The sequence below is a fragment of the Balaenoptera physalus genome (genome assembly GCF_965194825.1).
Source record: "Balaenoptera physalus genome assembly, chromosome: 4".
Taxonomy (NCBI): Eukaryota; Metazoa; Chordata; class Mammalia; order Artiodactyla; family Balaenopteridae; genus Balaenoptera; species Balaenoptera physalus.
Window position 1 is genome coordinate 12,722,638 of NC_138891.1, and position 23,262 is coordinate 12,745,899.

At 42.3% G+C, this 23,262-nt stretch overlaps 1 protein-coding gene across 2 annotated transcripts in view; it reads right to left on the reverse strand.

Annotated features, from left to right (window-relative positions):
* CPNE4 (copine 4) overlaps positions 1–23,262 on the reverse strand; it is a 629,469-nt gene that overhangs the window by 37,864 nt on the left and 568,343 nt on the right. For both annotated transcript variants that reach the window (XM_082459307.1, XM_082459308.1), the window contains exons 8-10: positions 7,500–7,598; positions 3,239–3,325; positions 426–485 (exon numbers count right to left, since the gene is read on the reverse strand). In XM_082459307.1, the coding sequence (XP_082315433.1) occupies positions 426–485; positions 3,239–3,325; positions 7,500–7,598 (246 nt within the window). The remainder of the gene's footprint in view (positions 1–425; positions 486–3,238; positions 3,326–7,499; positions 7,599–23,262) is intronic.

Sequence of the window (23,262 nt, forward strand, 5' to 3'; positions counted from 1 at the left end):
GCATGACATGGATGCTCGTGGTTTGGCCACACGAACACAACCAAGACGTCTGCAGTTGTCCAGTGGGATGCGCAAGTGCGGCTCACTTCCTTTCCCACCCTTTTCACGCAGTGATGGGACCTGGCAACCCACCCACTGCCTCCTGCCTCACGTAGTCATGGAAAGAATGGAAAGCATTAGGCTGGTTACCCGAACCACTTGAGGCTGAATGGCAGGAATTTCCTGACATGACACTGAAAACCATACTCACTGAGGAAAACAGAAGTATGACCTCCTTGTAAAAACATGTTACTGTATGATATTTCAGCAGTGAGACGTGAGCAAAGCTGACCCAGGGTCTTAACAGACTTGTCCCCTCATGCCCCACACCCAGCACCACTCCCCAACCTTACTCCTGAATAAGGACAAATATGGAAACAACTCACTGTAAACTGGATTTGGCAGCCACCCATGATGTAGTCCAAGAAAGAATGCATCTTGTGGATCTGCACAGGAGGAGGAGAGGAAACTGTATTAGGAACAGTATGATCTGTGTACCTATAGATTAGAGGCCTAGACTTTGGGGTTATGCTGACGTAGAGAAAAAAGCAGAGAAAGATCTGTGGGAAAAAGATGGGTCAGCTGATTTTGTTCCATGAAAGGAGAAAAAGAAAGCAATGCTGAATTTAGATGGGCCTGTGAGGGCTGCAGCATCCATCCCCTGCTACCCTCTCTTTTGGTTTACACATGATTTTAATCAGCCTCTGCCTCTGGGGTGAGACTAATACTGTGTTTTCAAGGGTCACCACTGGTTTGAAATGAATGAAGTCTCACACTTGGCTTCAGTCTTGCTGCCCGTGTCTAAGTCCCAGTTCTGGTAACATTCTTAACACCACAGTAATCAAGATGGGCAGCTTCAAGATCACAATTACCTGAGAAGGTCTTTACTGTCAGCTGCCAGCTAGTGAGATTTCTCCCATGCCATAAGCAACAAGGATTAACATTTATTGAGCACTTACTGTACGCCAAGCACTTAACATACATTACCTCATTTAATTCTTAGAACAAGCCTGTGAAAGTGATGCTATTGTTATTATTGTGCCCATTTTATAGATGAGGAAACTGAGGCTAAGATGATGGAGGTGGAACTCAAATGATGGCAGTCTTGACTGCACAGTCCATCCTTTCAACCTCTAGGCTGGAAGTCAGCAGGGTCCCTTCTTTCTTCCCAACCCCTGGCATCTGTGTTCTCACATACCTTACTGATTTCTAGTCTTAATTTCTGCTTCATTATGATTCTGATGCTTGAGTCTTGGTGACATTCATCTACTTATTTATTCAACAAGGATTTATTAAGCCCCCACCGTGCACTGGATGCTAGGGATACAAGGATGAGAGAAACAGGCATGGTACATGCAGCCACTGAGCTCACAATCTGGATCCTTTTACCAGGACAACTACTAGCTGATTTTTGACCCTCACTTCTCAGACTCCATCTGACACTCAGGGCAGCTTCTCAGAGACTGACCCATAAAACCCCATGGTAGAGTTTCCAGGCACCACCTCCAGGTGGCACACATCTATTGGCAGACTTGTCTCAGGGCTGATATTTACTGGGCTCCCTGAATAGTGCCTGCTCCTGGCTTCCTTATGGCAATGCTTCACCTGATAGTTGGGATACCCTACTACTGTCTGTACACCAAAAAAATGAGTTCGATCACCATGGCCTCTGAGTGCCGAACTCTTAGATCAAAACAGATATGTGCACAATCACCTTACAGAGATGGACAGTTGAACTGGCTCATCTGGATCTTCTTTTCTCCTGCTGCTATGGGCACAGGGATGGTCACAGGTCTATTCTGAATGTACTAGGATTTGGTCTGTACAGGTAGGTAAGATGACCAGAGACAACTGCCTTTGAAAGAAGAGTTTATTACTCACAGCTCCCCAAGGGACAGGAGGCATGTCCTGCCACACAAGGGGGCCACACAGGGAAGCACTAGGGTCAGTCAGGAGGCAAGAGGAATGAGGGGAAAGCACAGGCAAAAATCTTTATCATGGTTTTTGTGGGAAGGAATGCATGAAGCAAGGTAAGCAGTTAAACAGGTTTAGAATTCAATAGTTTGAGTAACTTACGAGGCTCTGGGCCATAGGGATGGTCTCTAATTGTCTGAAACCTGGCTCTGGGGTGATACAGGGCAGGCGGAATATTGGCTTGGTGTGTGAGAGTTCAGGAAAGGGGGTGGCTGGGGGTATAGGCTCTGGATGGATTGGTCTGCATGTCAAAGACAGGCTCACAGGCAAGTTGATTGCTACCTTTAGGAATTAGGTAACCCTGGGAGGGGCAGTTCCTCCCCAGTATGCAAGGCCCCAAGATGTCAAAGCCAGAAAAAAAGCCATTATTAAAACAGTGACCCCGGGTGGCCAATCATAAGCATTATCTCCTAGTTCCAGTGATTGGTTCAAGGGGTGGGCATGTGACCTAAGCCAGACCCCTCAGTCTTTTCCTTTACTCTCTTTTTATGTAAGGATGAGCTCCTGCAGCTCCTGGCAGCCAGGAAAGGCCAACTCTGAGTGAAGGAACCTGATATATATAGAGAGAAACTGGATGGTATGTAAGTCTTATGTCGTGGAGTCAGACAGACGGAGACTAAAATCTCAGCTCTTAAACTTACCATGTGTGTGATGAACTGGTTACACAATCTCATTTGAAAGTAGAAATCTCAGGGTTGTGATAAGAGTAAACAGAACGTATTATAGTTATTTTCACATAGTAAGTACTCAATCAGTGGCAAAATTATTCCCAGATGGGATTTTCTGCGAAGTTAGAGCCCCCTCTGGGAGGAATTTTTAGGCCCTTTAATTTTCCCCCACTGTCTTATTTTCATGGTACCCTCTTGGCATGGGGGAGGTGCCACGTATAAAGCACCGAACCCTGGGATAGGCACAGAGTAGGTGCTTTAGAAATGTTGATGACCCCCTCTGGGGACCTCCCTCTGGTGCTGCCCTGGGCAGACCAGGACTCTCCTATCTTTGGGGGCAGGACTGTCCTTGTGGAGGGGATGGTGGCATTGGCCTACCACAGCTCCAAGACCACCCATGCTTACAGTGTATGTCCATTAATACCTTGACTTTCTGATTTTTGTTTAAAATAGATCATATCTCTTTGACACTCTCTCCTTCTGTCCACATAACCTGTAGACTTCCTCCCAGACAGCCCTAGCTTCATACCCCTGGAAGACAGGGGCTATGTATATACCTTGCACTGGTTCAAAATCACAATGCCCGAGTTCTTATAATTCTTCTTCTTGGCTTTGTACTTGGGGTTGATGCACTCCCACTGCACCTGAAACAAGAAAGATTATAGCATGATTGCCAGCTCAGGAAGAAGTGGAGTCATTCGTGATGAGGCCCCTGGGCACTGCTGCAGATGGACCTGAGGGCTGACCCATGGTCTCTAGCTGATCCCCTCACAACTGGAGGGGCAGTAAGGAGGAGTGGTGGAGAGGGAGACTCTGACATTACTCTGCTTGGTTTAAATCCCAGCTCCTCCATTTTCCAGCTGTGTGACCTTTGGCAAATTACTTGATTCCTCTATGCCTTGCATGTCTCCTCTGTAAAATGGAGCTTATAATTGTAGCTATCTCATAGGGTTACTGTGAGGATTGAATGATTAACCCCTGTAATACATTTAGAACAGTGCCTGACACTTATAAATGTTTGCTATTAATGGGATCAAATTAAGCAGCAGAGGGAAGGAGAGATTTGGGGAAACACAGCTGAGTAACCCAAATGCTGAGTCTTAGTGTCTGGGAATTGACTTAAGAGGTAGGAAAACTGAGGGACATTGAATACTGGCTACAGGAAGCTGGTGGGGATGATGGTAAGTTTGCTTAACTTCACAGAAAACTAAAATAATGGATTGACACAGTCACAACGGTGGCACATTAGATCGCCAGAGAGGCTTCTGTGAGGGGTAGAATCAGAACTGAGGAGGTAGCTGGGAGCGAAAGGGTGAACAGATCTCAACCCTTCCAGCCTACAGAAGGCTTCAGGGGACAAAGCCACCTGCGCCTTGACCACTGACAAAGTCAAACATCCAAGAGTCATTGAATGCTCCTGCCCACTATCCTATGGGAGTAGATCCTTGGATTTCTACTCAGAAGACAAATTTTCACTCTCTGACAATTGGAAGTATCTGAAAATAAAGCAATTTCTGAGGCAGATGTGAGTGGGTAGACTGATACAGCATTGGCGCCAATGACCCATTCCTCCCAGCGCACAATGACTCTGAGCTTAGTCAGGTGACTTGTTTTGACCGATGGGATGTTAGCAAAAGTGATATGAGCAGAGGCTTGACAAGCCTCTGTGCACTGGGGCTTGCCCTCCTCTTGCTGCTGGGACATTTTCACCATGTATTAACTTAAGCTGGTGTCCTGGAGGATGAAAGAGCACATGGAGAAACATCTCAGCTACCCCAGATGTGTAGGCACAAGTGCAGGAGTGAGTCCCATTTGGAACAGAGAGGAGTTTCCCAGGGGAACTCAGCCCAGATGGCCGACCTCCTGTCCTGCCCATGGTAGTAGCCTCCTGACAGATCTCCCTGCCTCACTCTCTTGTCTCTCTCTGTAACTGATTATCTACACACTAGCCAGAGTAATCTTTAAAAAATCAACATCATTCTCCAGCCTAGACCCCTTTGCAGCATTGCCCAATAGAACTTTCTACAATGATGGGAATATTCCAAGTCTGCACCAATCAATGTGGAAGACACTAGTCACATGAGCACTTGGGGTGTGTGTGTGTGTGTGTGTGTGTGTGAGAGAGAGAGAGAGAGAGAGAGAGAGAGAGAAAGAGAGAGAAAGAGGTGGAAGAATTGAAATTTTAACTTAATTTAACTTAAACTTACTAAAGTTGAAATTGAAATAGGTGTATGTAGCCAGTGGCTACTAAATTGGAGACTGTGGCTTCAGTGTGCTCTCAACATATTTATAGGAAAATCTAAACTCTTTTCTCCGAGCTATCAGAATCTGCTTTTCCTGGTCTCGGCCTCTGTCCTTGACCACATCTCATGCATGGCTCCCTCACCTTCTCTGATCCGGATACACTGGTCTCTTTCCAGATCCTTAATCACACCAAGCTCTTTTCTGACTCAGTACTTTGCAATGTTGTTCCCTCGGGCTGAAATACTGTTCCCTTGCTTGTTACATGGTTGACTTCACTTCATCTTTAAGGGCCCTCAAGTTAAATGTCACCTTTTCAGGTTTTCTCTTCTATGTTATATCTTTATAACTAAACTGGCTCAGGTTTTTATAGCATTTGTCACAATGTATAATTACATATTTTGTTTACTTGATTCATATTTATATTTTACTCTGATGCACAGTCATGTCACACCTAGAGCCTGACACTTAGCAGGTGCTCCTCAGTAAATATTAGTGGAGTCAATAAATAATAGAACAGTTCCCTGGGTGCAAAGGTGCCAGAATAGGGACTGAGGAATTGCACCAAAACCTTTCTGGTGTCTCAGTGATACAGAAAGTTACAGTAGCATCACATCCATTTCCTCAGAGGGACTTCAAGATTCACTTCTGTTTGTTTGAAAGCATCAGACTTCAGTGTGATTCAATTGTGATGTATGCTATAATATCCTCCTAGGATTCTAAAGATCAAGTGTTTCCCATGTTTATTGGTTTGGCTATTTCTACTTGTAAAGCAGAACAAGGCAAAACTTCGTAAAATTCTTTAGAACTCTAGTGGGTGGTATGGATAACTGCCATTGATTTATTAGCTCAACAGAGCCTAGTCTTGTACATTCAAAGAAGCAACAACGTCTCTGGATAAATTCCTAGTTATTTGGGTAGTGACTTTATTTATAGTTTAGTGTTGGCTTTCATTGTACCCCTGAAACTCTGCAAGCCTGCTCATGGGTGAAGGTCTCTGTGTGTCTGACAAGTTTCCTGCAGTGCTGGGTATGTAACAGCATATATAGCAGGTTGTGGGAGCTATGCAGAAAGCTGTCCTTGACTTTTCAGGCCAAAGGAAGGTATTCAACAAATGGCCTGATTCAGATTAAGCCTCTGATCCTAAAGAATGTTAGTTTATTTCCATCCAGTCTGGTTACATCTTGACTTACATCTGAAAGGGGAAACTTGAACAGTGAGTTGGGACAATCTTCCCCAAGCAGCACTTCTGAGCAGGCCAGGCACAGGGTTTTTAGCGGAAAAAGTCTTTCTCTGCTGTCACTCCTTTTTGTTCTATGGGGACAGTGGCTCCCAGAGTAAGGATGGCAGGTAGACTGGTTTGACTTCCTCCAGAAGCTAACGTCGAGGCAAGGATTTAAGTCCAAGTAATTCATCTGGGAGGTAATAACAGGAAGGAACAATAGAAGAGTGGGGAACTGAAATAGGGAAGCAGCCAAAAAGGGGTATGTGATCCATTCAGGTACCCCTATGGGCAACCAGGGCTGCTTCCTGCTGGGGAACTCTGGGCAACTTCACAGAGCATGCTTCAGAGTTTTGCCACCTGAAGGGCAAGAGAGCTGGGGTATTTATATCCCATCTCCCACTAGCAATTTGTTGAGGGCTGCTCCCTGAAATGTGTATGACTCCCCCAACATGTCCAGCCTGCGGTAGATGTGGGCAGAGAAGGCTCCAGCAGCCACAGAAAGCCCTCAGGCAAAGAGATTCAGGTTCTGCAGCTGACGCTGGGCAGGTGAATCCTGAACAGATCAGAGAAGAAGTTACATGGTCAGGATCCAGATGACAGCAACTGACCAATAGATGTATGTATGTATCCATCAAAGTATGGGTGTCTGAGAGATACACAGAGGAGGTGTAGGCTTCTGTGTGATGCAATGAAATCCCTATGTGCCCCTGTGGTATGTCGTAGTGTTTGGGTTTATGTCTTGGTATCAAGAGTGTAAGAGTGAAATGGTGAAACTAGATGAAAATCTGGTGCCCAAAATAAAAATTTGGAGTAATCAAATAATTTGCCCAAAGCATTAAATGTGTAATTAATGCCACCAGGTCATGGAAATGTAGATCTAGAAAGAATACTGCAACATGATAATAACACCAGCACATATTTTGGAAGTTCCAGACACCCTGCCAAGTGCGTATCATGAATTATCTCATTTAATCTTCACTGAATGCTACCGGGTAAGTACCATTATCACCTTCATTTTTTTTAGGTGAGAAAGCTGAGGCGCACAGAGATTAAGTCACTTGTCCAAGGCTACACAGCTAAAGGAAATTAGAAACTTTCTCATCTGACTTCTCCATTTTGCCAGTGGAGAAACTGTACCACCTTGGAGCAGGGTCCTGTCCAAGGTCACAACCAATTGCTATGAGCTGGGTTGGCACTAGAACCCAGATTTCAGTTCCCACCATGCTCCCTCCTGGCCATGTTTAATCATGTATTAATGTCTCACCTCTAGCTGCTCTGTGTATAGCTGGGTGCTAAGGAGGCATTGTGAGAGGCGAGTCTGGGGGAAATGCCATGAGGGGTTTACCACGTACCTGTTTTCCTTCCATTACTCCTCTCATCTCCTTGAATGTTGAGGTGAATTCTCCAATGAAGTCATGTTTGCCATTGGAGTCCCAGTCCCATACTATGCACTGCAAGAGAAAATAAGTATTTTTTTTTTAACATAAGAATTTTTTTTTAAACTTAAGAATTCATCCACAGCAGCTGAAGGAAATGCAAACTTTATGAGGAAGACTTGATGAAGGACAGTTGGTCTGGATCAAAAGTCTAGGATGAAAGCATGTGGGAAGAGGTATCCCTTTGGTTTCCATTGGTTTTACTTAGCCTTTTTGTCGTGATCTTCAAGCAGCCCTGTGATGCAGCAGTGACTAATAATTTGCCCATTTTTCAGATAAGGCCAGTAAGACCAAAAGGAGATAAGTCACTTGCCAAAGGGACCATCCAGTGAATGAAAAACCTGGGATTTGAAGGCAGGTATCCTGACTCTAATTCCAGTGCTGTTTTTCCCACAGCAGAGAGCCTCTGTGGTTTACAGCTGGAATCAGGTGCCTGAGTCCATGCCTGTAGCTTCCACAGTGACAGCTTATGTTTAATGATTTGATCATATGAGTCACATTTTCTTTTTTTTTTTCTGAAGGTAAAAGAGCGATGCTAACAAAAACAAGTAAGAGGGCAAAAAGTGAGATCTTTAATTGTACCCACACGAAAAATGGGTGAAAAACAGTGAGAGGTGAGTTACACTGGTAAAAAGCAGGCGTCCATGACACCTAGGATGAGACCTTCCAACAAGAGAGCTCCATCTAACAGCACTAAGGCTAACTTCTGGACTTGCAAGTAACACTTTGCAGAGTGATGCAGATTAAATCAGTAGCCATCCCTCTGCTTGGTCTCACATCTTTAGATGAAGAGGGAGTCCCCATTTTTTCTAGGGTGGAGGTTGGACTAGGGTTTCAAGCACATCAGATATCACTTCTACATCTTAAACCAGGGATCTGCAGCCAGGAACCCCAGAACTCAGATAAGATCGAGGCAGCAAGGAGACATTTACTCAGAGGATTTCCCTGGAATATTGGGGTTCAAGGGGCAGCCTGGTTCTTTCTTGGGATGAAGACCCCACTGGCCAGTCCCTCCTGGAAAACCTGGTTTATAAATCTATTTTCTGACCTGTGGGATACCGCACAGGCCTAAAATGAAATATGCCCCAAATGAAACATAATCCCCCCCCCCAAAACTTATTCCTACTCATTTATATTCTGTCACGTGGATTGTATCAACATCCACCCAGTGGGAAACATCACTCAGGATGTGCACTGTGAACATCACACTGTCAAACACTTGTCTACTGATCTCAGTTACTCACAACAGGGGTTTTTCTCTCTATTTGCCAGCCCCTCCTTACTGACCCTGACACTCACACAGTCATTACCTGGAGCCAGAAGCAAAAGAAAGCTTGCCCAGCCTGGGCACAGAAAGAGAAGGAAGTGTGTTTCTGGGACCTTGCCTCTCAGGCTCTTAACTGTGCCCAGTAGTGAACACAGCCCTGGGACACCTGAGTCTGACACTTAGATACTCAGTCTTCTATCTTGGGGGGAAGCAGATAAAAAGGCAAAGGGGCCAAAGCAGTCTTTTCAACACTCCCTTGTGTTTTACTGTGTTTCTTTTAATCTCTTCGTTAGAATATAGGAAAAGCAAGAGGGAATGTATGTAGTACTTTGGTTTGTCACCAAACCTCAAGCAAAACCACCTATCTGCCATCTCTGGCTTCTCTTAGATTTCCCATCATGCTTCAGTTAGTTACTGCCGTCCTACCACCTGCCACCATAACACTCAGGACGTTTGCTCTCTCTGGGACAGAAACCCCCTGGGCTGGATGATGAGTCAGGCCCAACAGGGCTCCAGGCCTGGCCTCCTGGGGGGTGGGCACCGCTGTTTACATGGGCCCTGCTTCTTCAATCAGTGGCATTTCTCATCATGGCAGTTGCAGAATTCTGTTTCGACCTGTCTCAGAGGGGTCCCAGAGGAAAGAAGACACAGTGAGGCAGAAAAATAAAACCACAGTCTTTCTCTCCCTGCCATGAAGCTGGCTTATGACAGCTCTGATACAGATGACAGAGGAACATGTTATGGTGAAAAGTAAACAGATCAACTGCCCTGCAGAAAAGCTGAGACAGAGGCAGGTTCTTGGTGTGAATCAATAAGGAAACTTTGACAGATTGGTGACAGAGTGGCAGCTCAAAACCATCTACAAGTCAGGAGGCCTTCCGCATTCCTACAGCTCACAGTGTAGTTTAGATATATCATCTTAAAATGTCTGAGCTCGACAGATGGTCTTGTCAACTCCCTCATTTTACAGAGAAGGAAATTAATGGAAGAGAAAGGAAGTGACTCCTGCAAGTTCACCCAGTGCAGGGCTGAGACGAAAGTCCAGTCTTCCTGCCTACCTAATTCCCCCCGCCAACCACAAAACAGCAAATTATAATAATTACAACATATATAGTGCTTACTATGTACCAGAAACTGTTCTGAACACTTTACATATGTAAATTCACTTAATACCCAGAACAATTTTTCATTATGCTCATTTTACAGATGAGGAAACTGAGACACAGAGAGGTAAAGTAAGTTTTCCAACACCACATAGTTAACAATAGGTAATCTTTGAACTAAAAGAAGTTAAACTTTGGAGCTTGTCCTAAATGATCATCTCTTATGAACCCAGGCCATTTGTGTTTATGGTCTCTAATCCTGTATGATAACCCTGAAATGACAATATTATTATCACCATTCACAGGTATCAGTCACAGGCTTAGAGAGGTCAAGTGACTTGACTAGACATCTAGCAAGTGACAAAGACGGATTTTATTTCTTTTCCTTGTCTAATTGCTCTGACTAGGACTTTCAGCACTATGTTGAAAAGAAGTGGCAAGAGAGGGCATTCTTGTCTATTCCTAATCTTAGAGAAAAAGCTTTAACATTTTCACCATTGAGTAATATATTAGCTGTGGACTTGTCATATATGGCCTTTATTATGTTGAGGTATTCCTAGTTTGTTGAGCATTTTTATCATGAAAAAGTGTTGAATTTTGTCAACACAAAATTGCTAAAGCAATCTTGAGAAAAAGAACAAAGCTGAAGACATCACTTCAAAATATATTACAAAACCACAGGAATTAAAACATCATGGTACTCCCATACAGATGTATAGGCCAATGGAACAGAATAGATAGCCCAGAAATAACCATACATATATGGTCAATTGATATTTGACAAGGGTGCCAAGAATACACAATGGGGAAAAGGGAGTCTCTTCAACAAATGATGTTGGGAAAATTGAATACCCACACGTAAAAAAATGAAATTGGATCCCTACCTTACACCATACACAAAAATCTACTCAAAATGGATAGAAGACTTAAACATAAGACTTGAAACTGTAAAACTGTTAGAAAAAAAACACAGGGGAAAATATTCTTGACATTCATCTTGGCGATGATTTCTTGGATATGATACTAAAAACACAAGCAACAAAAGCAAAAATAGACAAGTGGGACTATATCAAACTCCTACAGGAGCTATAAAAATCTGCTGCACAGCAAAGGAAACCATCAATAAAGTGAAAAGGCATCCTACAGAATGGGAGAAAATATTTGCAAACTGTATATCTGATAAGGGATTAATTTCCAAAATGTATAAGGAACTCTTACAACTCAGTAGCAAAAAAACCCCCAATAACCTGATTAAAAAATGGTCAAAGGACTTGAACTGATGTTTCTCCAAAAAAGATATACAAATGGCCAACAGGTATATGAAAAGATGCTCAACATCATTAATTATCAGGAAATGCAAATCAGAATGACAATGAGATATCACCTCATATCTATTAGGATGACAATTATTAAAAAAACACAAAAGATAACAATTGTTGGCAAAGATATGGAGAAATTGGAGCCCTTGTAACTGTTGGTGGGAATATAAAACAGTGCAGCAGCTATGGAAAACAGTATAGTGGTTTCTCAAAAAATTAAAAATAGAACTACTATATGATCCAGCAATCTCATTTTTGGGTACACATCCAAAGAACTGAAGTCAGGATATTGAAGAGATATCTTCATTCCCATGCTAACCTCAGCAGCATTATTCACGATAGCCAAGATATGAAAATAACCCAAGTGTATGACTAAAGAAAATGTGGTATATACATACAATAGAATATTATTCAGCCTTAAAGAAGAAAATCTTGCCATTTGTGACTTGGATGGACATTATGCTAACTGAAATAAGCCAGTCACTGATGGACAACTAGTGCCTGATTCCACTTTTATGAGGCATCTATAACAGTCAAACTCATAGAGGCAGAGAATACAATAGAGGTTGCTGAGGGGTGGGGGCATTGGGGTCTTATTGTTCAATGGGTGTAAGGTTTCAGTCACGCAAGATGAGTAAGTTCTAGAGACCTGCTGTACAACATTGTGCCTATAGTTTGTAATATGGTGTTGTGCACTTCAAAACTTGTTAAGAGTGTAGATCTCATGTTATGTGTTTTTATCACAAAACAAGTCAAAAGGACATAAGGAAATGTTGGGACGTGTGGGATCTGTCTGTTACCTTGATTCTGGTGACGGTTTCACAGGTTCAAACTCATATGCATATGAGTCTGCATATGTTTGCATATGTCCAAACTCATCAAATTATATGCATTAAATATGTACAATTCTTTATGTATCAATTAAATAAAGCTGTTAAGAAATCTCAAAGTAAAGGAGATTTCCTTAATAATCTGGGTAGGTCTGACACAATCCTTTGAAAGCCTTAAGAGCAGAATGAGGCTTCCCTGAGGAAGGAGAAATTTGCCTTTGTGCCATAACTTAACTTCAGTTAGCCTGAGAGTTCCAGTCTGCCTTTCCTGAGTGTATGCTCTAGGGATTTCAGACTTGTCCAGCCAGCGCACACAACAGCATAAGCCAATTCCTTGCAATAAATCTCTTAATGTCTATCTTCCACTGGTTCTGTTTCTCTGGTTAACCCTGGCTGATGCACCTTCCCTCATCTTCTCCCTTGGCATTCATACCTTCATATTAAGAATTGAGTTTTCAGTGACAATCGGTCTTCTCATACTGATATGCCAAAGTTTATTGAACACTTACTTTGTCCCGGGCATTGTTCTAAGCCCTTGACATGCTCTGATAGTTAATCTTCACATCTTCACAGCAACCCCATCAGTGGGACACTATTATTGTCATCTCCACTTTACAGATGAGGAAACTGAGACACAGAAAGGTGAATGATCTCCTGCTATTATGGAATATTTGGGGTTTTAAAGTACAATTGGCTTTAACATCAGAGTTCTTGGGATCTGAATGTGATCCAGGTCCTGGAAGGCCACGGTGAGCTACCCAAACTGTGGTTATAAAATTACATAACTGCGGCTCATCACTGCAGAATTCTCATATTTAAAGGAAATCTGTTCTTCCCTTGCCTTTTAAATTTTTATATATGTTTTAACATTGTAACCTGTCATTTGTCCAGGTGAAGTAGGGTTCACTGTCCACTTTCTCTTGGCTCCTTGGTTACACCATCCCCAAAGCTTCCATTGCAATCTGTTTACATCTGCTTTAATGTGTCTCCAGCTACATGGTCACCACTGGTCTTTATCCACTACTGGAAGGAAACTTCTGAGTACTCAGCTTTCTATCAGGGTTTAGCACAGTTCTTGGGCACAAGTAAGAACACAGATAAATCTGTGATGAATCTTTCTCTTATCTGTGAAAAAGGTCTTTCTCCTTAAGTTGAGTGGATGGTAGTCCTCAGATTGGCCCTGTTTCCACAGTGCAAAGGGAAGGTACTGCAATCAACTGGTTAATTTTTATTAAAGGAGATGATCAAACTGGGTAATATGTTTTGGTGGTGGTAGACATAGGCACAGGCAAAGGATTGTATGCATGGGATTATGGACACAGTTTAATGGTTGTAGACACAGGGGCCAGGGCCTGGGAAGCAGCAGGTTGAGTTCTGTCCTCGCTCTGTGGATACACTGTGAGACCTTAGGGTGTCTTCTCAGTATCTCTGTGCCTCAGTTTCCTTCTCTATGAAATGGGTGTCTGGGGAATGGGAGCTGGAGTGAGTGCTCTCTGAGGTCCTTTCAGATCCAGAATTCCATAGTTACATGGCATTGCGTCTTTATTCCTTTTTCAACTTTCTGTTCCAAAGTCTGAGATAATTATATTAAAGCCATAAAATTCTTAATTATTTATCAATACCTGATTAATGTAACACTACTCCCTTTATTTTCTTTTTCTTTTTTTAAATTAATTTTTATTGGAGTATAGCTGCTTTAAAATGTTGTGTTAGTTTCTACTGTACAGCAAAGTGAATCAGCTATACATATACATATATCTCCTCTTTTTTTGGATTTCCTTCCCATTTAGGTCATCACAGAGCATTGAGTAGAGTTCCCTGAGTTATACATAGGTTCTAATTAGTTATCTATTTTATACACAGTATCAATAATGCATATATGTCAATCCCAATATCCCAATTCATCCCACCCACCCCTTCCCTCCTTGGTGTCCATACATTTGTTTTCTGTGTCTGTGTCTCTATTTCTGCTTTGCCAATAAGATCACCTATACCATTTTTCTAGATTCCACATATATGTGTTAATAAATGATATTTGGTTTTCTCTTTCTGACTTACTTCACTCCCCTGTATGACAGTCTCTAGGTCCATCCATGTCTCTACAAATGACCCAGTTTCATTCCTTTTTATGGCTGAGTAATATTCCATTGTATATATGTACCATATCCTCTTAATCCATTCCTCTGTTGATGGACATTTAGGTTGCTTCTATGTCCTAGCTATTGTAAATAGTGCTGCAATGAACATTGGGATGCATGTGTCTTTTTGAACTATGGTTTTCTCAGGGTATATGCCCAGTAGTGCAATTGCTGGGTCATATGGTAGTTGTATTTTTAGTTTTTTAAGTAACCTCCATACTGTTCTCCATAGTGGCTGTATCAGTTTACATTCCCACCAACAGTGCAAGAGGGTTCCCTTTTCTTTACACCCTCTCCAGCATTTATTGTTTGTAGATTTTTTTAATGATGGCCATTTTGACTGGTGTGAGGTGATACCTCATTGTAGTTTTGATTTGCATTTCTCTAATAATTAATGATGTTGCATTTCTATTCACTACTCTCCCTATTAAAGGAGATAATAATAGTGATTTGCATTTCTCTAACAATTAGTGATGTTTAATCTTTTCATGTGTTTGTTGGCCATCTGTATGTCTTCTTTGGAGAAATGTCTATTTAGGTCTTCTGCCCATTTTTTGATTAGATTGTTTGTTTTTTGATATAGAGCTGCATGAGCTGTTTGTATATTTTGGAGATTAATCCTTTGTCAGTTGTTTCATTTGCAAATATTTTCTCCCATTCTGAGGGTTGTCTTTTCTATGGTCACCTAATCTATGACAAAGGAGGCAAGACTATACAATGGAGACAAGATAGCCTCTTCAATAAATGATGCTGGGAAACCTGTTCAGCTACATGTAAAAGAATGGAATTAGAACACTCCCTAACACCATACACAAAAAATAAACTCAAAATGGATTAAAGACCTGAATGTCAGGCCAGACACTATAAAACTCTTAGAAGAAAATATAGGCAGAACACTCTTTGACATAAAATGCTGTGAGATCTTTTTTGACCCACCTCCTAGAGTAAGGAAATAAAAGCAAAAATAAACAAATGGTACCTAATTAAGCTTAAAGGCTTTTGCACAGCAAAGGAAACCATAAGCAAGACAAAAAGACAATTTCCTTTGTTTTCTTTCACTAGGTATATTTATACCCTTTGGACAACTGAAAGTCAATTGTTCATCTTCTCATGGTGATTCTCACAAGAGCACCATGAGATGGCAGGTCCATTTTCACAGATGGTGATCCTAAAATTCAATAGAGCAACTGAAGGTGGCTTATTCCCAAGCACAGAGATAGCAAGAGTTGAATTAGGCTGTGGACCTGGATTTATTTCTCCATACTCAGGACCCTTTTCATTATACCACATAGCTTCATAACATACTCATGCCATGTGCCCTTTCAATGGCAGACCTTTTTTCTTTTTCTTTTTTTTTTTAACTAACCAACTAAATCATGGATATCTGACCTCTCTCAGGGAAGAATATACTTATATACATCTTTAATGTTCTTTTTGATAATAAGCACTGTAAGATTGCCCAGAATGATTAATCTAGGTGGGGCCTTACTGGGCTCATTTAAAGGTAGAATTTTAAATTGAGACCATCAAAATTAAATGCTAACAGAATCAGTAATGTAGGAATCAAACTGTGTTCTCATGTCACTTAGTCTAGACCAGTCTCCTAACTGCAGCTTTTGGGAAATCAGGCAATGTTCTATCATTTTAAGGAGTTTTAGGCAAATACATAAAATTATATTTCAGGATAGCTATGATTAGGGATTTGGGACAATTTCATTCATAATTTAGTACTTGGAATGGCTTCTTTTTTGTTAAAATTTAATGACAACCCTTAACACAAAATCGGTTTAATGGTTTACACAGGACTGTAAACATCTAAAAAAGAGTATTAAATGTATATTCGCTTATCTGGTGGTTGTGACTTGAGCACAGGCAGGCCTTGGTAAGGTGTGTCCATGGGAAGAGGGTCCACGCCCCTTTGATTATTTTCTCATCACTTGATTGCTTTTACTCACTGCAGACTTGGCAATAAACTTTGGACATCAACGCAGCTACTTGGATGGGAATTAAAAGTAGCTCCCCCATTTGTAACATGAACACTCTGATTTGGACCTCTGAGGTTTGGCAGAGCAGGATGTCACAGGGAGTGAAGACAGAAATCTTCACAGTAGAGCAGGGACGAAGCTGGACCCTGAGAGATGGGCATATGCAGCATCCAGATGGAGGGGAGAGTTTCTCAAATAAACAAAATGTAGGTACAGCTCCAGAAATGGTGGGCAGGGCTGGGGCCTCAGCCATGTGCATCTCTGGCAGTCATCTTTGCTGGGCTGGTGGGCAGGACTAGCGGACGTCTTTCTGTATGACAGTCTGAGTATCTTCTGGGGACTCAACCTAAGGTGAGGAGAGAGTGGGACAACAAGATGGGCCCAAGAACAAAGAACTGCATCTTAGAGGAGTGGGGCAAGGCTGAGTAGAGTCTGGTGACAATCACTCAGAATTTTCTACAGGTCTAATCCCTATGGATTCATGTCTGAGTTCTGGGGAGTGAGCTGTAAGTAGAAAAGTAGCTTGAAAGAGAAGTTTTCACAAAATAGCAGGGTCTTATGTAGGTCAGGAGAACAGAGGGGTTAGATGCACTAAGAGGCTCAGATTTGAGCATCCCGAGGGCTCAGTGTTTCTCCATGCAGGGGAGGTGTTGCTGGGGGCTGAGGGCAGAAGGACGGCAGCGGTGGCATCAGCAGCAGCAGCAGCAGCAGACATGTCTGGAAGCTTAGAGGGCACAGCCTTGACATCCATACGCTCAGGCACCATTCACCAAGGCAGCAGCAGCAGTGGAGAGAAAATGGTGCTGAAATCTTTCGTATCTGTGGAAGGTGACTCCCCTTGGTCTGGGGGTTAATACTTCACATGAGCTTCTGATACAATGAGAGTGGGGAAGGGCCCTCAGTGGACTTCAGGGGAGGCAGAAGCAGGAGGTGATGCACAGGAAGAGGATGGGGGCATGGCCCACGCCAGAGGTATAGCTGAAATGACATGTGGGTGAGCATGTGCAAGAACCTGCTTGATATTTTCAAAGAAATAATTGAAAAGTGAACTTTAAAGTGGAGGGGAGGTCAGAGGTCCTGCTTTAGTTGATGGAGCAAGACCAAGTGAAATGTAGGCTCTACCACCAGTCTTTATTTTCAAATCCATACTAAACATTGGGTGCACCAATTTGCCTTAACTCCAGGTGCAGACCCCTACCTGAGTCTGTGCATAGTCCTCCACCACCTGTTTTCCCTGCCCGGCCTGCCCTCACTCGCTGACTCCACCTCAAGAGGAAACATTGAGCGTCTGGGTCATGCAGTCCAGCAGCAGTGAGGGGTGGGTGCTCTGTGCTCATCCTGGGGGTGCACCACCTTCATCATCAGTGCCCTATGTCCAGACTGATGGGGCTCCTTCTAATCCTGAAACTCAGACCAGGTGCTCAGTGGGAGAAGCATCCCAAAGCACGAGTTCCCCTTGCAGACTGGAGTCAGCGCCATTTACCTCAATCTGCTCCTTACATCTTTTTTTATCTAAATCATGGGGACTTTTTATTGTAAAAGGCAAACTGAAGTTTATTGAACATTTATTCCTATATGCCTAATAATATGTTTTTTTTCATTTAATCAACTTTGTTGAAGTATAAATCATATACACAATAAAATTTCATGATATTACCCACAAGCTTCTGGCTTGGGTGATGCAGTGTACCATTCACCTGGGTAGGAATCACAGGAAGAATAGGCTTGAGGCCCAAGGGATAGTTTAGTATTTGGTCATGTCGAATGTTGAATCCCACATTCTTGACCTCTAATAAACACCATGAATCTCCGGACTCATGACAGGTAATCATTGTTTCTTCTAGAAGAATGCCTGTGTCTTTACTCCTAAATGAGCCATGCTGCTCGTGGTTTATTGATTGCTGTAATTTGATGCCTGGAGGCAACCTCCATGGGTCCCTGAGGAGGAAAAGGTGCTTGAAGACCGGAAAAGAACAGATGACTCGATTCGTATGGCTTAATCAGTCTGAAAACCACAAACTGGCAACGTGGGGCTCGCAGCAGCCAGGAGGGAGCCCTGGTGCAGCCAGGCAGCTTGATTACAGTGTGTTTCTGACATAAGCTCATTTACTTGCTTCTCTTGTTTAATTATTGCCTATGGAACCATCATAGGTGTTCAAGACTTGGAGGTTTTAAAACAAGGGAACAAAACAGATCCCAAAAGCATGGAGAAACGAGCCATTCCTAACCAATCGCATGAAATGATTTATGGAAAACAGATTTGTTGCTGCCACGCCCAAGCCAATTCTGGGAGTTTAAACTGGACTAACCCTCTATCCACAGACAGTATAAAATAACTGAGGCATTCCAGTCAGAGTCACAAACATTGTTCTGTATCCTCCTGCCTCATCACCACCACTGACTGGTCCCTGCTCCGTTCCCGCATTTACAATGTTTCTTTGGCTGGCTGGGGCATCCAGCTTATCCTTTGGGCACCAGGGGACCTTACATGCTCATGCTCTTCAGGGCCTGGCTACTCCTTGGGACCCTCTCACCCATGTCTCTTGTGGGCAGACATCACCTCTGACCCTGGTCTGGATCCTGAGTCTTCATCCAGGAACCGGCTTCTGACTGAAGTCTTGTGTGGATTTACCCCAGCCACCCTTGAAACCAAGCTTCCGGTAGTCCAATACTTTTTATTAATTTCATTTAGTTCCTTGTGATGGGGTCCTTCTGTCACTCAGCTTTTCTACATAGAACCAGCCCTTCCTGGTCAATCTACATCTCCTTGAGCTATGCTGCCTACTTAGCGAGTGTGAGGAAGAGTCTGCAGTTCCTACATGAAACAAGAAAACCGAACAATGGTACTAAGTTGTTAGCCTAAAATTGCTACTGGCGAAACTCTCCTTGTCAGAGAGAATCATTTCTCCTCTTCTAAACAATAATTATTATAGACAGACTTTTGAGTCGAACACTTTCCTGCGAGATAGGAGGGCTTGGTTCTGAGTCATCCAGGAAGATATCCTATTCTTTTCATCCAGATGGAGTCAGACACACATTTGCAAGATGGACAAGCAGAGAGCTGAGATTTTGACAGTATAAAGCAGGGGCACTGACCTAGCTTATCAGGCTTATTACCCAAGTAATTGAACCTTTCTTCTCATTCCATTTCTATCACTGTACAGAGCAATAGCTTGATTTGTCTCTGGGGAGATGACACAGACCTTCTTTACCCATGGATGGTGTAAACTCATCCATTCACTGATAGGAAGGCCCTCCTAGTAACAGGTTCATCAATAACTATTTTAAAAGCCAGCAAAAGTAGTGGAAAATAATTCGAATTTTTTTTCTGGCTTTCATAATAGTCAATGTATTTTCAATGGTGGTTTATGACAAATGGACCCAAGTTTCCATCTAAATTGCATTCTCCACATCAAGGTTATCGTTTTAAAGAGCAGAAATCAAAATCCATATGGTAGCAAAGCATTTTAAAAGTTCATTTCATAGAGCACCAGGTTTATCAGAGGTTAATAGAGTATTAATAAAAAATAAAAAAGGGCTGAATTCTCACATAAGCTTGGGTTACCCTGAGATAATAGAAGTTAAACGGTTTTCTCTATTGCAGACTTTGAAATGCCAACTTGAGGCCAACCAGCCATCAAGGCCACAAAATTTAAAGAGGCATTTTTTCTTAGGGCACCACAAGCACAGGGTTGCCACTTGCGTAAAGCTGAGAGTGACAGCTTCCTTAAATTTTGCGCCAATACTCCTTTTGCCTTCCCCTACTCCAGGTCCTGCTAATGTGTATTGTGAATAATTTCCAAGATTAGGGCATAATACACAGTATATAATACACAGCTTACTTGGGCAAGGAATTTGGCTGTATATTTGTAGAGTGAGTGGAAAAGAAGGATGTCCTAGGCAGGTGGACAGTACATTCTGGAGAAGCTGTGCTTGGATGCAAATTCTTTCGCCTGAATCCATCTTATTTTTCTGTTTTGGCAAGTTTTATGGTGAGCTCACATTTTCCTTAAGCTCTGTGTCAGCGATACAAAAATCCCTGTTTCCTTATGATCAGCATTTATCAGGGGAGTTTTTTAAAAACTACAAAACAAAATATGTTTGTTCCTCCTTTATTGATGAATTCATTGCCTGTATCAGTATGAATGATGCCTTGGCAAAAATGGGAGCAGAATGGCCCATTATGCTAAGGGATATAAATTATCTTTGATGGAGAAGATCCCTGTTCATCAATACTGATGTAGCTGTGTCATCAATTTAATAGCTGAACACTAAGGACCATTAAACCTAGCACTGTTTGCCATACCATTATTTATAATAGTGCCCAAGAGTAACATGTAATTAACTCCATGACTGACTGACAAAGCAAACTGCAGGGTGATCAATCATATTGTACAAACACTTGTCACCAGGCTACATGTGGGATGAGAAGGTTGACTTGTGATGTTTCAGTGCTACCCTTTCTAGACTGTTGCTCTGGGCTGGTGTGAGGTCCACCACTGATGGGGACTTTATTCTCAGATCCAGATTTAAAGTTGGTGGCTGTACCTTGATATTCAGTCTCATCTTGCCATCTAGCTTGATCTTTGGGAGGGTGACCAGTATGAAGAATCTGTCAGTTCCTCTTTATCTAGAATGGCTTCCCCTTTGTAGTTCCCCCCAGACTCATGATGTTTTCCTTTGCCTAGTCCCTGCTTTCACTAAGTTTTCCTACTGCCACTTGCCTTTAAAGCAATCAATTTCCCCTCTTCTTCAGGTTTCCCCTCACTGCAGCTATTTTGTAACTTGTCCTCCTCTTTGAGCTGATCAGGAATGACTTCACCACAAGCAAGGGGAGATGAGGCACGGTCAGATTTTCCCTCTCATGCAGGGACTGTTTTGTAAAGTTTACGGTCACCCCACAGGGTTAGCCTTCTGCCTGTGACAGCTACTTGTAACTTCAGAAACTCCAGGTCCCGTGTGGCCAAAAGGAAGACTGAGACTGTTATGGAGATTCATTCCAGAGAGAAAAATGGCTGATGGAAAGATATGTCTCCCCCATCAGCATGAGTTTCTTCTGTGTGAATACTGAGACAAATATGCAAGAGTCTAACATGGCTGCCTGTAGAAATTGGACCCTGTTCTTAGGTGGGGTCTTCCCTGAAATGGGGAGGCATTATTTCAAGTATTAATCATAGAGGAAGAGTAAGGTCCTTAGGGTGGAGAAAGAGAGAATTGTGTACCTCTGTCTTGGTATCTCTTTCTTAGGTCTAGACCAGGATGCCAAATACCTGGCACATGCATAATCATTCCCCCACTACTTCCTGTCCATCCTCTTATCCTTGTCCATTGCAGACATCACCAATCAATCATACTTTCTTCACTTAGACTCCTCCTCAATCCAGCATCCCAGGCAGTCATTATTTATTGTTCAGAGTTGGAATATAAGATTAAAACCTGTTTCCTACTGTCAGTCTCAAGTCTGATGAGTCAGGATGCATGTTTGTAGGGTGAGTACTAGGAGGAAAAGAACTACTTGAATGTCATTGCCTTATCCATTGGGGCAGGGAAGGGATATAAGCCCTGAAGAGTGAGCATTATCTTATAAACCACATCATTTTCACTTAAGAGTACTCCCTGAGTTTACTTTCTATTTGTTCTTACCTGTCTGTTAGCAACATTTGGTTTGAGTAATTTGGTTTTGTCATAGCTAGACCTCACAGCACTCAGAGGAGAACCATATGTCCATGGTTGGGTCAGAGTTAAGTGGGAAGCAGGTTACCTTGAGACTGCTAATTAATAAACACTCCTAGGAAGCCTAGGTCCTATAGTTCAGTTGCTTTTCCTTACTCTGAGATTCTTCCTCCTACTGACAACTTTAGTGATCCTGAGTGCTCTATTTTATTAAAAAAGGTAGCTTTCATTTTTGCCACCTTGCCAAGACTGTCAAGAATCATAATGAGGCAGCAAAAAAATTATTTCATTCACAGAAATTACCATCCCATCCGTTTTCTTCCCACCTCTCCTATTCACAAAGTCATGTGTTTTCCATGACGAGTCCTTCTAATTTTAAAGCCACATATTCAGGTAGCAAATCTCAAAGTTTCCTGATGACTCAAGCCCCAACATCCCATGGATATAATGTTGATGATGATGATCTCCCTGGTATGAGTTTCTAAGAGAGCCACAGGAAACTTGTCTTATTCTCCTTCTGTCCTTACTTAGAAGCTTAACTTTTTTAAAAAACATCTTTATTGGAATATAGTTGCTTTACAATGTTGTGTTAGTTTCTGCTGTATAACAAAGTGAATTAGCTATACATATACATATATCCCCATATCCCCTCCCTCTTGTGTCTCCCTTCCACCCTCCCTATCCCACCCCTCTAGGTGGTCACAAAGCACCTAGCTGATCTCCCTGTGCTATGCAGCTGAGAAGCTTAACCTTTAAGATGCTCTCTGGAGCTTTGATCTATGAAGAGCTGAACAAATTGGCAAACATGGACTTTGTAATATCTTATTTTTCATATTGCCAACAGTTACCTTGGTAAGCAGGTATGTGCTCTATAAACCTAAGTACTGACTTGACATGTGGATCAAAAGAGAGTTTGTAAGCAACCTACAGGCAGCTGCTCTTGGAGGATTCAGCTTGGCATGTAATCTAGTTCAGTTGAAAGATGTGGACATATAATAAATACTACACAGACCATCGTTCTCCTCTGTGTCTCTCTGGTCATGTACAAATCATTGATTTGGCAGATTCTTTGTAATTCCACTAATTAAGGGCAAACTATTGGTCTTTTTGGACCTGAGTCAGGATTCTACAAAATTTTTCTTCAAAACCCAAACATCATCCCAACCAAAATCAGGGGGTAGAATTAAGGTACAGATTTAAGATTTATTTTTAAACTTTTAATTGGTATTTGACCTGGTGGCTGGCCTGGCATTTGTTGGGATTCCCCACGGCCCAGCATGGAGAAACATGAATCCACTTTTGTTCAAACAAGTTGTCTTTGGGATTTTATTGGTTTCATAACCCAGGTAAGTGGGTAAGAGTGA